Raw genomic sequence first — 14638 nt, 5'->3', positions numbered from 1 at the left:
ATTGATAAACAGTTGATAAACAGTGGCAGACATTAAGGGGGCACTAGTGGATGTGGTGTATTTGGATTTCTAGAAGGCATTCGATAAGGTGCCATATAAAAGGTTACTGCACAAGATAAGAGCTCACGGGGTGGGGGGTAATATATTAGCATGGATAGAGGATTGGCTAACTAACAGAAAATAGAGAGCCAGGATAAATGGGTCATTATCAGGTTGGCAAACTGTAACTAGTGGGGTGCCACAGGGATCGGTGCTATTTACAATCTATATTAATGACTTGGATGAAGGGACCAAGTGTAATACAGCCAAGTTGCTGATGATACAAAGATGGGTGGGAAAACAAGTTGTGAGGAGGACACAAAAAATATGCAACGGGATATAGACAGGCTAAGTGATTGGGCAAACATTTGGCAGATAGAGTATAATATGGGAAAGTGTGAAGTTATCCACTTTGACAGGAAAAATAAAAAAACAAATTATTATTTAAATAGAGAGAAATTACAAAATGTTACAGTACAGAGGGAGCTGGGGATCCTTGTGCATGCAACACAAAACATAGTATGCAGGTACAGCAAGTAGTCAGGAAGGCAAATGGAATGTTGGCCTTTATTGCAAGGGGGATGCAGTATAAAAGCAGAGAAGTCCTGCTACAACTGTACAGGGTATTGGTGAGGCCACACCTCGAGTAGTTTTGGTCTTATTTACGAAAGGATATACTTGTATTGGAGGCAGTTCAGAAAAAGTTCACTAGGTTGATTCCAGAGATGAAGGGCTTGACTTATGAAGAAAGTTTGAGCAGATTAGGCCGATACTCATTGGAGTTTAGAAGAATGAGAGGTGATCTTAGTGATGAAACATATAAGATACTGAGGGGGCTCGACAAGGTGGATGCAGAGAAGATGTTTCCACTTGTGGGGGAATCTAGAACTTAGGGGGCATAGTTTCAGAATAAGGGGTCACCCATTTAGAACCGTGATGAGGAGGAATTTTTTTCTCTCAGAGGTTCGTAAAGCTGTGGAATTCTGTGCCCCAAAGTGCTGTGGAGGCTGGGTCATTGAATATATTTAAGGTGGAAATAGATAGATTTTTGAGCGATAAGGGAGTGAAGAGTTAAGGGGAGCAGGCAGGGAAGTGGAGCTGAGCGCAAGATCAGATCAGCCATGATCTTATTAAATGGCAGAGCAGGCTCGAGGGGCCAAATGGCCCACTCCTGCTCCTAATTCTTATGTTCTTATGAAGCTGAAGATGGTTGGGCCTAGGACACTGCCCTGAGGAACTCCTGCAGCAATGTCCTGGGGCTGAGAGATTGGCCTCCCAATATCCACAACCCTCTTCCTTTGTGCTCGGTGTGACTCCAGCCAGTGGAGAGTTTCCCCTGATTCCCATTGCCATCAGTTTTACTGGGGCTCCTTGATGCCACACTCGGTCAAATGATGCCTTGATGTCAAAGGCAGTCACTTCACCTCCAGAATTCAGGTTTCTTGTCCATGTTTGGACCAAGGCTGCAATGGGGTCGGGAGCTGAGTGGTCCTGGCGGAACCCAAACTGAGCGTTGGTAAGTGCCGCCTAATAGCACTGTCGACGATACCTTCCATCGCTTTGCTGATGATTGAGGGTAGGCTGATAGGGTCAGATTGGATTGGCTGGATTAGATTTGTTCTGCTTTTTATGGACAGAGTATACCTGGGCAATTTTCGACTTTGCCGGGGAGATGCCAGTGTTGTCGCTGTAGTGGAACAGCTTGGCTAGAGGCGCAGTTAGTTTTGTAGCACTACAGCTGGGATGTTGTCGGGGACCAAAGCCTTTACTGTATCCAGTGCGCTCAGCCGTTCTTGATATCATGTGGAATGAATCAAATTGGCTGAAGACTGGCTTCTGTGATGATGGGGACCTCAGGAGGAGGCCAAGATGGATCATCCACTCAGCACTTCTGGCTGAAGATGGCTGCAAACGCTTCAGCCTTGTCTTTTGCACACACATGCTAGGCTCCACCATCACTGAGGATGGAGATGTTCATGGACCCTCCTCCTCCTGTTAGTTGTTTAATTGTCTACCACCATTCATGACCAGATGTGGCAGGACTGGAGAACTTTGATCTGATCCGTTGGTTGTGGGATCACTTAGCTGTCTATAGCTTGCTGCTTCTGCTGTTTAGCATTCATGTAGTCCTGTGTTGTAGCTTCACCAGGTCGGCATTTCATTTTTGGGTACGTCTGGTGGCATGCTCTTTTGCATTCCTCATTGAACCAGGGTTGGTCCCCTGGCTTGATAATGGTAGAGTGAGGGATATGTCGAGCCATGAGGTTACACATTGTAGTGGAATACAATTCTGCTGCTGCTAATGGCCAATAGCGGCTTATAGATACCTAGTTGTGAGCTGATAAATTTGTTCTGAATTTAATACAGTGGTAGTGCCACATAACACGATGGATGAGCTAATAATGGCATGCGTAAGTGCTTTAGTTGGCATAGCTGGAGTTATAGATGGTACAATTGGTATAGCCGGGCTTATAGCTGCTTCAGTTGGTATAGCCGGGCTTATAGATGGCATGTTCAGTGTGTAGATGGTTGTGTTAATAAGGGCAGGTGTTGATGGCTGTCTCAATGAAGCTAGTGTGTAGATGGCTCAGTTACTGAATTACACAGAAATCACAGCACGGACACAGGCTGTTCAACCAACCAGTTGTGTTGATGTGTATCCAGTACATGAGCAGTGGTCCTAATCCAATGTTTATGTCCTCTTCCCTTTATTCCCCTTTCCTTTAACCACCTTTCTAACCATTTCTTAAATGTTGACAGAATCTCTGCTACAATCACTGACTCCGGTGACATTCTTCAGCCTCACAAGCCTCTGTATAGAAACAAAGTGTCTCCTGCTCAATGTCGTGAATCTCTTACATTTAATCTTAAATATACCTCCCCTCCTCTGTGCTGTACTATTCTATGATTCTATCTACTCTGTCTCATCTGTTCAACATTTTAAATAGCTCTATCAAATCACCCCGTGATCACCTCTGTTCTAATAAAAGCAGACCTGGTTTTCTTTTTGTATTTGTATTTCTTCAGACCGAGCAGCACCCTTATGAACCTGTGCTGTACCCTTTCTATTGCCTCATCTTTCCTATAGTGTGGAATCTGAAATAACTGACAGTACTCCAAGTGTGGCCTCGCCCCTCCCTATCTCTGTAATCTCCACCAGCCCTACAACCCTCCAAGATATCTGAGCTCTTCCAATTCTGGCCTCTTGCACATCCCCCATTGGCAGCCGTGCCTTCTGTTGCCTAGGTCCCAAGCTCTGGAATTCCCTCTCTGAACCTCTCCACCTATCTAACTTTCTCTCCTCCTCTAAGATGCTCCTTAAAACTTCACCTGTCCTAATATCTTCTTATGTGCCTCGGTGTTAAATTTTGTTTGATAACGCTCCTGTGATGCGCCTTGGGATTGTTTACTACATTAAAGGTGCTATATAAATGCAAGTTGTTATTATGTAGATCCACCATTACATCTCTTATGGTCATCATTTCTTGCCATAAAATCCAGAATTCCATGAAGTTGTTTGACTGGCCTTATCCACTGGCGATGTTGCTTGTAATGTTTTGTGAACCTGGTCCCTAAATCCCTCTACTCGTCCACATCTTTACCCCATTCAAAGTATGATTATCACTTAAAAAAAATAAGATGCAGCACCTTCACACTGATTGACATTGAAATCCACCTGGCACTTATTAGCCCATTCCACCATCTTATCAATAACGGCATGTAAATTTGTTTGGTCCTCAGAATTATTTGCAATGCCTCCTATTTCAGTAGCGTCTCTAAATTTGGGCACTACTCCCTTTAGCCCTATACCCAAGATATCGATGTACACAGTGAACAGGGGCGGACCCAGAACAGAAGCCCGTGGGACTCTGCTGTGGGATACGCATGCAATCAAGTGGGTTGGACCAAATTTTTCCCCTTGTCCTCTGTTGGTGACCGGGAAGTGGTGGGCGGGGGGATGGGGGCGGGGGGAGAGAGCGTCCTCTGCCAAAGTCATTCTACTCATATGGACACAAGAGTGACCCTTCTCTATCATCGTCCATCCTCCCCAGCTCAGGTGGAAATGTGGGTGGTTGAGGGAACAAGCCCACACCTGCCCACCTACATGTTCCTGCAGCCTGGAGCTGTATCAAGCCATCAAGAGATTACACACGATGCATTTTTGACAGATTGGCCTGAAGTGGCTTTAGGTTAATGATCCGTTTTTTCCTAGATATTCGATTAGACTGGGAGACATACAACCAGGAGAAGGATGACATGCAGCTGGTGGACCTGGTCATTTCGTATGGGCAGCCATTCCCACTGAAGGATGAAAGCGGGAACGACTTTATCGAAACTAGCAACCCGCCCAGCGAGAGTGAACACGGGTTGGACTGGGATGCAATTCCAGACAGTCTAGAGAGCAGCTCTTTGGCCCTCCAAACCACAGATTGTGTAAGCAATACGATCATTCACAATGTAGACCGTTAGCATGGCTTTAGGTGCCGTGGGGCCCGAACGTGGTCAGACTATCGCCCACAGCCGCCCAGGTCCCTCCCGGCGGAGATTTTTCGGTGAAGTATCGCCGGCGCAACTTCCTGCCGCCCGTCCATGCCAGAGGCTCCAAAAATGGAGTTTTCCTCATGATTTTCGAAGATCGTGCTCCCGCCCGCCAGAAGGACCGCTGGAAAAAAGCTGGTCTGAGCTGGCTATGAATCGGGCAGCAAAGAGAATCGCTCAGAGTACTGCAGCGCTGCACGTCCCAGGAAGCGTTCATACGCTGCACCATTATCAGGGGCTCAGAATTAGTTATCTGATCGACCTTAAACTGCACAGAATTACTTCACAGATGTAAATGAAAAGTACTCCGTTGAAGGGCAGGTGTGGTATAGGAAGCAGCAATGAGTTCTGAAGCATAGTAAAAGCTCCATGGAGATATAAGGGTTTTTAGACCATTGCAGGCAGAACAGAGTTATTGACAGAATGTGAGTGCACACATGGTATGAGCTTATGTCAAAGTATATAGGTAATAATGAAATCATGTAATGCTCTGTCAGGTGGCAGCATGTGATAGTGAGAACAGCATGAGTTCAACTATAGAAGACGGAAAAAGATATATAATGGACTGCAAGGTCACTGAGGAACATATGATATCAGGGGTCGGACTCCGCAATGTTGGACCTAAGAAAATGTGGACTGAAGTGCAAGCCTTAATGTGTGCTCTCCAAGTTGTGCAACTGTCTCTCATTGAATGGCAGTCTTCCTGCATTGGTCACCCTTACTTGTCGTAGTGCAATCGCCTGATGACAAGACCCATTAAAGAGTTGCATCATATGTGGAAGGCAAGAGATTCCTCAGACAGCAGTACACCTTAAGGAGATTTGTCTGTTTCTCAGCAGGTACCCCAGATGATGTAAAAGTGAGACATTGACCAAGAGTAGGTGAACAATGTGACTGTATTGAATAGTGCAGTATGCCAAAGTGACAGAACATGCAAACAATTGAATCCAGCATATATATGTACATTATCTCAGAAACCAGTCAAGTGACATTCACAACGACCCATGTGAAACAACAGCCACAACTTAATGAGGAGTAAACAACATCTCCACCACCAACACCCAACCCTCTACCCACTACCGCCACCTCTCTTCCCACCTCCCCTCAATGTAAGGCCCATCATCCTCTTCATGGCTCCACCTTCACCACGGCGAGCCGCACCCCTGCCCTCACCGCCTCTGCTCTAGTAGGTTGTGCAAAAGGGCAGCCGGACGCTGCTGCCATATTCGTCTTGGAGAGAAAGTAGGGGGCGAGATTAAAGGCACCGGCGTCTCCAGCTCCTCTGGATCTGTCGGCCTCGATGGTGTGGGCTCGTGGGGTTCCATGACATGGCCCATGGCCAGAAGCTATCGATTGCCGCATGGCCTCTACAGAGTCGGTATTGCGCTACAACACACTAATGAGCCGCTCCATACTGGCAGTATGCTGCTGAGCAAAGGTGGCGATACTGGCAGCTATCCCAGCCATTGGTCTGCAGCACATCTCGAGCTAGGTCGACGCTCGGTCCTCGACAGCTGGACCATTTCCTGAATTACTGCGAGCCGTCCTCCATTCTCATCGGATTGTTACATCATCCTGGGTGCTTGCGGCTTGGTGGATTTTCCAGCACAGTCTCTGTGCCTCCCAGCACTTGTTCCTGGTCCGTCCAACTCGAATCCTAAGAAGTAGGACCGCAAAACCGATGTTGGCCGGACATGTGGCACACATGTCAGGAGACTGGAGTCCTCCTCTTCCACCTCCTCGACCTTCAGTGGTTCGAACACTGGCACTTCTCCCTCCTCTCCCTCCTGGTCTTCCTGACTCTGGGTGGTGGAGGTGGGTGTGGTGGATATGGGTGATCCTGTGGGGGGTGGGGGGGAGGGGTTGCAGGAAGGAGCTGGTGTGTTGGGCTGCTGACAACATCGGGGTGGGAGACGTTAGTGACACATTCGGCCTTTGGTTGTGTTGTATATGCAATAACTTTTAGACTGGGTACTGTTTAACTCCAAGAGGTATAACCTTGGCTTTGCTTTATTAAGACCCAAAGTGACTAATATACAAAATGGCTGGCCTTTTATACTTAGGCTGCACACACGTACGTGCAGCCCAATGGCCTCCAACAGTGACGCCATCTAGTGGCTAGTGATCCCAAAAGTACATACATGACAATACCCCGCTCTGAGATATTAACAGTCTTTTACAAATTGAGACGGTCCGGTGTTTTATGCTCCCGGGTTGACTGTCTCAGTTCAACTCCAGCCTTGGGTGAATGTTCAGAGTCTGTTGTGACTGGTGGCTGGGTGGCTGACCTGGTGGGAGTGGCAATGGCCATGTCAGGGATTGAAAGTCCATTTTCATTGAACATGTCAGTGATTGAAAGTCCCGATTCACTGATGACCACTGAGTCCTCTGATGACTGGGGGTAGGTTGGTTGGTCGTCGATTGTCTCTTCCTCCGACTGTTCAAGTTCGTCTGTGTGCCACAGCTTTATCTGATCCATATGTTTCCTGCATGTTTGTCCATTTTTGAGCTTGACAATAAATACTCTGTTGCCTTCCTTGGCCATGACAGAATCAGCGATCCACTTGGGCCCCTGACCATAATTCAGAACATATACAGGATCATTTACAGAAATATCATGTGACACAGCTGTGCGATCGTGATACCCTTGCTGACTTTGTCTTCTATATTCAACATGATTATTCAAGTATGGGTGTACAAGAGATAGCTTGGTCTTAAGACCTCTCTTCATCATTAGTTCAGCAGGCGAGACCCTGGTAAGCGTGTGTGGTCTTGTCCTGTAACTAAGCAGCATGCATGACAGGCGGGTCTGCAGTGACCCTTGGGTTACTCGCTTCATACAGGTTTGAATGGTGCTGACCTTACATGTTTGATAGCATTGAGTTTCATGAACTCTTGAAACTCCTGACTGGTGAAGCACGATCCGTTGTCGCTAACAACGATGTCAGGCAGACAATGTGTCGCGAACATGACACTGAGATTCTCTATGGTAGCTGTGGATGTGCTGGATGACATGATTATTCACTCTATCCACTTCGAATATGCATCCACCACAACTAAAAATATCTTCCCCAGGAAGGGACCTGCAAAGTTTATGTGGATCCTGGACCATGGTTTCGATGGCCACGACCACAGACTCAGCAGCGATTCCGCTGGTGCTTTGCTGAGCTGCATGCAAGTGTTGCACTGATGCATACATGATTCCAGCTCAAAGTCAATGCCCGTCCACCATACATGAGACCTGGCGATGGCTTTCATCATTACAATGCCGTGATGTGTGCTATGACGCTCACGTACAAATTTCTCTCTCCCTTTTTTTGGGCATAACAACACGATTGCCCCACAGTATACAATCCGACTGAATAGACAGTTCGTCTTTGCGACGAATGTAAGGTTTGGTCTCCTCGCACATTTGCTTGGGTATGGCAGACTAATCACTTTTGAGGATGCGATTCTTCATCACCGATAAAATCGGGTTCTGGCTGGTTCAAGTCTTAACTTGTTGAGCTGTGACAGGGGTTCCTTCACTCTCAAAAGTATCCATAACTAACAATAGGTCCGCCAGTTGTGGCATTTCCACCTCCGGTGTGGGCAACGGCAGACGGCTCAAAGCACAGACGAAGGCATCACCATCTCCTTCCACAAATTGCTCCAACAATCTAATTGTGCTCATTTTTACATGCAAAGGTTCTTGTTGCCTCGTCACCAAATGTTGTGCATGCAATAACTTAGACTGAGTACTGTTTAACTCCAAAAGGTATAACCTTGGCTCTGCTTTATTAAGGCTCAAAGTGACTAATATACAAAATGGCTGGCCTTTTATACTTGGGCTGCACAGCCCAATGGTCTCCAACAGTGACGCCATCTAGTGACTCGTGATCCCAAAAGTACATACATGACAGGTTGACAGAGGTGGATGGGGAGCATTGCTCGGTGCTGTCCGAATCAACATCTGCAAGTAGAGGACAACATTTCAGTGTGTAGCTGAGGAGTGGGGTTGGTCAAGCTGACATGTGATCCGTCACATCTTACATTCTCACTTCAAGGATTTCCATCGCTACATGAGCACACCATTAATGGCCGACACACTGTGCGTTAAAAGACATTTAACTTGTCATGAAAGGTCATACAATGTTATGAGTGTGACGCAGACCAGAGATTAGTATAACCTTACCATGCTCTAGCACGGGATCTGCATCACCCTCAGTGGTGGCACTGGGGTGGTCATTGACCAACGCCAAGGCACGCTCCTCCAGGCTGCTCAACTTGATAATATCTGCTGGGCCCCCTCTCGTGGCACTCAGGCTTGCTGCCTTGGATGTTCTTTTCTTCTGCATAAAGAAACGTTGCAGCCTTTACCCTTTTTACTCATGCCCCTCACACACACACTCTCACACACACACTCTCAAACACACACACACTCTCACACACACAGACACACACACTCTCTCACACTCTCACACACACACACTCTCACACTCACTCTCACACTCACACTCACACACACACTCTCACTCTCACACACTCTCACACACTCTCACAGACACAACTGGCAAGTGCAAGTGAGTGCACAGTTTTTATGAGCATACGCAGCTGTGCCATCAGCCCCAATCGCGGCAAAACTGATGTCATCGCCCACAAGAAGCTACAAAAAAATCCGCAAATCTCGCGCATTCGCGGTGCACAGCCTCCAATGTTTGCCGAGTCAAGAGGCCTTCACATACCGCCCACTGCTGCTGCCGCCCGCCCACGCCTGCTGACTCTCGCTGCCTGCCACTGACAGAACCGCGGCAAAACTCCCACCCGACTGGCCCCAGCGGCAGCGGGCAGCAAAAACTGCAGTTCCGCCCGGGGACCGTCGAGAAATGGGTGGGCCTTAGCTCTGACCAAGTTCGGGTTCAACTGCTGGATCAGTGGGATGGGTCGGAGTGAGTGTTTCACACTCTATGTTGGTTTAATGGGGTATTGGTGCCACTGGTGACAGCCTTGCTTGTCAGATTCTAAGGCCACCCATACAGGAAGACATGATTTTCATTTTGGCCAAACTTGATGGCAATACGTTTCGCCTAGGCTTCAACTGAATGGAGTGTGCCTGGAATGTGTAATTTGATTCAGTCAGTGGCCGTCAGGTTGTTAGCTGTTTACATTGCCGAGTTCAGACAACACACAGCGCTCACACTCCCGAGTTCAAACACAGCGCTCACACTCCCGAGTTCAGACAACACACAGCGCTCACACTCCCGAGTTCAAACACACAGCGCTCACACTCCCGAGTTCAGACAACACACAGTGCTCTCACTCCCGAGTTCAGACAACGCACAGCGCTCTCACTCCCGAGTTCAGACAACACACAGCGCTCTCACTCCCGAGTTCAAACACACAGCGCTCACACTCCCGAGTTCAGACAACACACAGCGCTCACACTCCCGAGTTCAGGGTAACACACAGCACTCACACTCCCGAGTTCAGACAACACACAGCGCTCACACTCCCGAGTTCAGGGTAACACACAGTGTTCTCACTCCAGAGTTCAGACAACACACAATGCTCACACTCCCGAGTCCAGGGTAACACACAGCGTTCTCACTCCCGAGTTCAGACAACACACAGCGCTTACACTCCCGAGTTCAGACAACACACAGCGCTCACACTCCCGAGTTCAGGGTAACACACAGCGCTCACACTCCCGAGTTCAGACAACACACAGCGTTCTCACTCCCGAGTTCAGACAACACACAGCGCTTACACTCCCGAGTTCAGACAACACACAGCGCTCACACTCCCGAGTTCAGGGTAACACACAGCGCTCACACTCCCGAGTTCAAACACACAGCGCTCACACTCCCGAGTTCAGACAACGCACAGCGCTCACACTCCCGAGTTCAGACAACGCACAGCGCTCTCACTCCCGAGTTCAGACAACGCACAGCGCTCTCACTCCCGAGTTCAGACAACACACAGTGCTCACACTCCCAAGTTCAGGGTAACACACAGCGCTCACAGTCCCGAGTTCAGGGTAACACACAGCGCTCACACTCCCGAGTTCAGGGTAAAAAAGGGATGAGGTCCTACCAGACGAATTTAAGGAGCTAGGAGCTAAATTAAAACGTAGGACCTCAAAAGTAGTAATCTCAGGATTGCTACCAGTGCCACGTGCTAGTCAGAGTAGGAATCGCAGGATAGCTCAGATGAATACGTGGCTTGAGCAGTGGTGCAGAGGGAGGGATTCAAATTCCTGGGGCATTGGAACCGGTTCTGGGGGAGGTGGGACCGGACAGTCTGCACCTAGGCAGGACCGGAACCAATGTCCTAGCGGGAGTGTTTGCTAGTGCTGTTGGGGAGGAGTTAAACTAATGTGGCAGGGGGATGGGAACCAATGCAGGGAGACAGAGGGAAACAAAAAGGAGACAAAAGCAAAAGACAGAAAGGAGATGAGTAAAAGTGGAGGGCAGAGAAACCCAAGGCAAAAAACAAAAAGGGCCACTGAATGTAAAGGGGCTGCAGGAGGGGGTCAAAACTAAAAATTATGGTTTAAAAACTAATATTAAAACACTCTACCTAAACGCACGCAGCATTCGAAATAAAGTAAATGAATTGACGGCACAAATCATTACAAATGGGTATGATTTGGTGGCCATTACAAAAACGTGGTTGCAGGGTGGCCAAGACTGGGAATTAAACATACAGGGGTATCTGACAATTCGGAAGAATAGACAAGAAGGGAAAGGAGGTGGGGTAGCTCTGTTAATAAAGGATGATATCAGGGCAGTTGTGAGAGGTGATATTGGCTCTAATGAACAAAATGTTGAATCATTGTGGGTGGAGATTAGAGATAGTAAGGGGAAAAAGTCACTGGTGGGCGTAGTTTATAGGCCCCCAAATAATAACTTCACGGTGGGGCGGGCAATAATCAAGGGAATAATGGAGGCATGTGAAAAAGGTACGGCAGTAATCATGGGGGATTTTAACCTACATATCAATTGGTCAAATCAAATCGCACGGGGTAGCCTGGAGGAGGAATTCATAGAATGCATACGGGATTGTTTCTTAGAACAGTATATTACAGAACCTACAAGGGAGCAAGCTATCTTAGATCTGGTCCTCTGTAATGAGACAGGAATAATAAACGATCTCCTCGTAAAAGATCCTATCGGAATGAGTGATCATAGTATGGTTGAATTTGTAATACAGATTGAGGGTGAGGAAGTAGTGTCTCAAACGAGCATACTATGCTTAAACAAAGGGGACTACAGTGGGATGAGGGCAGAGTTGGCTAAAGTAGACTGGAAACACAGACTAAACGGTGGCACAATTGAGGAACAGTGGAGGACTTTTAAGGAGCTCTTTCATAGTGATTAACAAAAATATATTCCAATGAAAAAGAAGGGCGGTAAGAGAAGAGATAGCAAAGAATGACTAAGAAAGCAATAAAGAAAGGAAAGATAGATTACGATGGTAAACTTGCGCAAAACATAAAAAAGGATAGTAAAAGCTTTTACAGATATATAAAACTCGAAAAAAGTACTAAAGTAAATGTTGGTCCCTTAGAAGATGAGAAGGGGGATTTAATAATGGGAAATGTGGAAATGGCTGAGACCTTAAACAATTATTTTGCTTCGGTCTTCACAGTGGAAGACACAGAAACCATGCCAGAAATTGCTGGTCACAGGAATGTAGGAAGGGAGGACCTGGAGACAATCACTATCACTAGTGGGGTAGTGCTGGACAGGCTAATGGGACTCAAGGTAGACAAGTCCCCTGGTCCTGATGAAATGCATCCCAGGGTATTAAAAGAGATGGCGGTAGTTATAGCAGATGCATTCGTTATAATCTACCAAAATTCTCTGGACTCTGGGGAGGCACCAGTGGATTGGAAAGCAGCTAATGTATCGCCTCTGTTTAAAAAGGGGGGCAAACAAAAGGCAGGTAACTATAGGCCGGTTAGTTTAACATCTGTAGTGGGGAAAATGCTTGAAACTATCATTAAGGAAGAAATAGCGGGACATCTAGATAGGAATAGTGCAATCAAGCAGACGCAGCATGGATTCATGAAGGGGAAATCATGTTTAACTAATTTACTGGAATTCTTTAAGGATATATCGAGCATGGTGAATAGAGGTGTACCGATGGATGTGGTGTATTTAGATTTTCAAAAGGCATTCGATAAGGTGCCACACAAAAGGTTACTGCAGAAGATAAAGGTACGCGGGGTCAGTGGAAATGTATTAGCATGGATAGAGAATTGGCTGGCTAACAGAAAGCAGAGTTGGGATAAATGGGTCCTTTTCGGGTTGGAAATCGGTGGTTAGTGGTGTGCCACAGGGATCGGTGCTGAGACAACAACTGTTTACAATATACATAGATGACCTGGAAGAGGGGACAGAGTGTAGTGTAACAAAATTTGTAGATGACACAAAGATTAGTGGGAAAGCGGGTTGTGTAGAGGACACAGAGAGGCTGCAAAGAGATTTAGATAGGTTAAGCGAATGGGCTAAGGTTTGGCAGATGGAATATAATGTCAGAAAGTGTGAGGTCATTCACCTTGGGGGAAAAAAAACAGAAAAAGGGAATACTATTTGAATGGGGAGAAATTACAACATGCTGCGGGGCAGAGGGACCTGGGGGTCCTTGTGCATGAATCCCAAAAAGTTAGTTTGCAGGTGCAGCAGGTAATCAGGAAGGCGAATGGAATCTTGGCCTTCATTGCGAGAGGGATGGAGTACAAAAGCAGGGCGGTCCTTCTGCAACTGTATAGGGTATTGGTGAGGCCGCACTTGGAGTACTGCGTGCAGTTTTGGTCACCTTACCTAAGGAAGGATATACTAGCTTTGGAGAGGGTACAGAGATGATTCACTAGGCTGATTCTGGAGATGAGGGGGTTACCTTATGATGATAGATTGAGTAGACTGGGTCTTTACTCGTTGGAGTTCAGAAGGATGAGGAGTGATCTTATAGAAACATTTAAAATAATGAAAGGGATAGACAAGATAGAGGCAGAGAGGCTGTTTCCACTGGTCGGGGAGACTAGAACTAGGGGGCACAGCCTCAAAATACGGGGGAGCCAATTTAAAACCGAGTTGAGAAGGAATTTCTTCTCCCAGAGGGTTGTGAATCTGTGGAATTCTCTGCCCAAGGAAGCAGTTGAGGCTAGCTCATTGAATGTATTCAAGTCACAGATAAATAGATTTTTAACCAATAAGGGAATTAAGGGTTATGGGGAGCGGGCGGGTAAGTGGAGCTGAGTCCACGGCCAGATCAGCCATGATTGTGTTGAATGGCGGGGCAGGCTTGAGGGGCTAGATGGCTTACTCCTGTTCCTAATTCTTATGTTCTTATGTAACACACAGCGCTCACACTCACAAGTTCAGACAACGCACAGCGCTCACACTCCCGAGTTCAGACAATGCACAGCGCTCTCACTCCCGAGTTCAGACAACGCACAGCGCTCTCACTCCCGAGTTCAGGGTAACACACAGCACTCTCACTCCCGAGTTAAGATAACGTGCAGCACTAATACTAAATGATTTGTCTTGCTGCTTTTTCCTGTCCAACAAAACAAATCATAAAAAAAATTACCAGTGCATGTTCAAGACCACATCACAACTGGCAAGACTGATCTGCTCCCGGTCCAATCTTTGCACCATGAGCTTTCAGTTCTATCTCCCTTTCCGGCTGGTCACTTGTGCTGATGGCAGTGCAGCTTTGGTGTCCTATTTGACCCATGGCAAATTTTGAAATCTGACTTTGTGTGGCAAAAGTCGCATGGTTTGGTTTTAGGCCTGGGTTTATCTCAGCTTTTCCTGTTCATCAGTGTGGTTAGATTAAACGATATTGTTGGGATTTAGTAGAAGGAACTTCACTTTGAAACTTAGCCGATCTATACCAATCTATACGTTTGATGCTGGCACTGGGTTTAAAAATATGAAAAAGTGTTACACACATAAGAACTTAAGAAATAGAAACAGGAGTAGGCCATGCGGCCCCTCCTGATGGCTAATTCGATCATGGACTCAGCTCCACTTCCCCGCCCACTCCCCATAACCCCTTATCCCCTTAAACT

At 47.0% G+C, this 14638-nt stretch overlaps 2 protein-coding genes across 8 annotated transcripts in view; one reads left to right on the top strand and one right to left on the bottom strand.

Annotated features, from left to right (window-relative positions):
• Window positions 1-14638, bottom strand: part of acaa1 (acetyl-CoA acyltransferase 1) — a 120762-nt gene that overhangs the window by 39590 nt on the left and 66534 nt on the right. The window contains exons 11-12 of one of the 5 annotated variants that reach the window (XM_070881761.1): window positions 8753-8909; window positions 8322-8530 (exon numbers count right to left, since the gene is read on the bottom strand). The exons of 2 other annotated variants lie outside the window; for them this stretch is intronic. In XM_070881761.1, coding sequence (XP_070737862.1) covers window positions 8358-8530; window positions 8753-8909 — 330 coding nt within the window. In that variant the 3' untranslated portion in view covers window positions 8322-8357. Of the gene's footprint in view, window positions 1-8321; window positions 8531-8752; window positions 8910-14638 lie in introns of those variants that run through there. 2 more of the 5 variants (XM_070881765.1, XR_011593407.1) reach the window with 2 other exon arrangements.
• dlec1 (DLEC1 cilia and flagella associated protein) overlaps window positions 1-14638 on the top strand; it is a 214727-nt gene that overhangs the window by 178162 nt on the left and 21927 nt on the right. For all 3 annotated transcript variants that reach the window (XM_070881759.1, XM_070881757.1, XM_070881758.1), the window contains one exon: window positions 4253-4473. In XM_070881759.1, the coding sequence (XP_070737860.1) occupies window positions 4253-4473 (221 nt within the window). The remainder of the gene's footprint in view (window positions 1-4252; window positions 4474-14638) is intronic.

Source organism: Pristiophorus japonicus, chromosome 5, assembly GCF_044704955.1.
Source record: "Pristiophorus japonicus isolate sPriJap1 chromosome 5, sPriJap1.hap1, whole genome shotgun sequence".
Taxonomy (NCBI): Eukaryota; Metazoa; Chordata; class Chondrichthyes; family Pristiophoridae; genus Pristiophorus; species Pristiophorus japonicus.
Note: the sequence above shows the minus strand (reverse complement) of the source record. Positions and strands in the feature narration are given on the sequence as shown.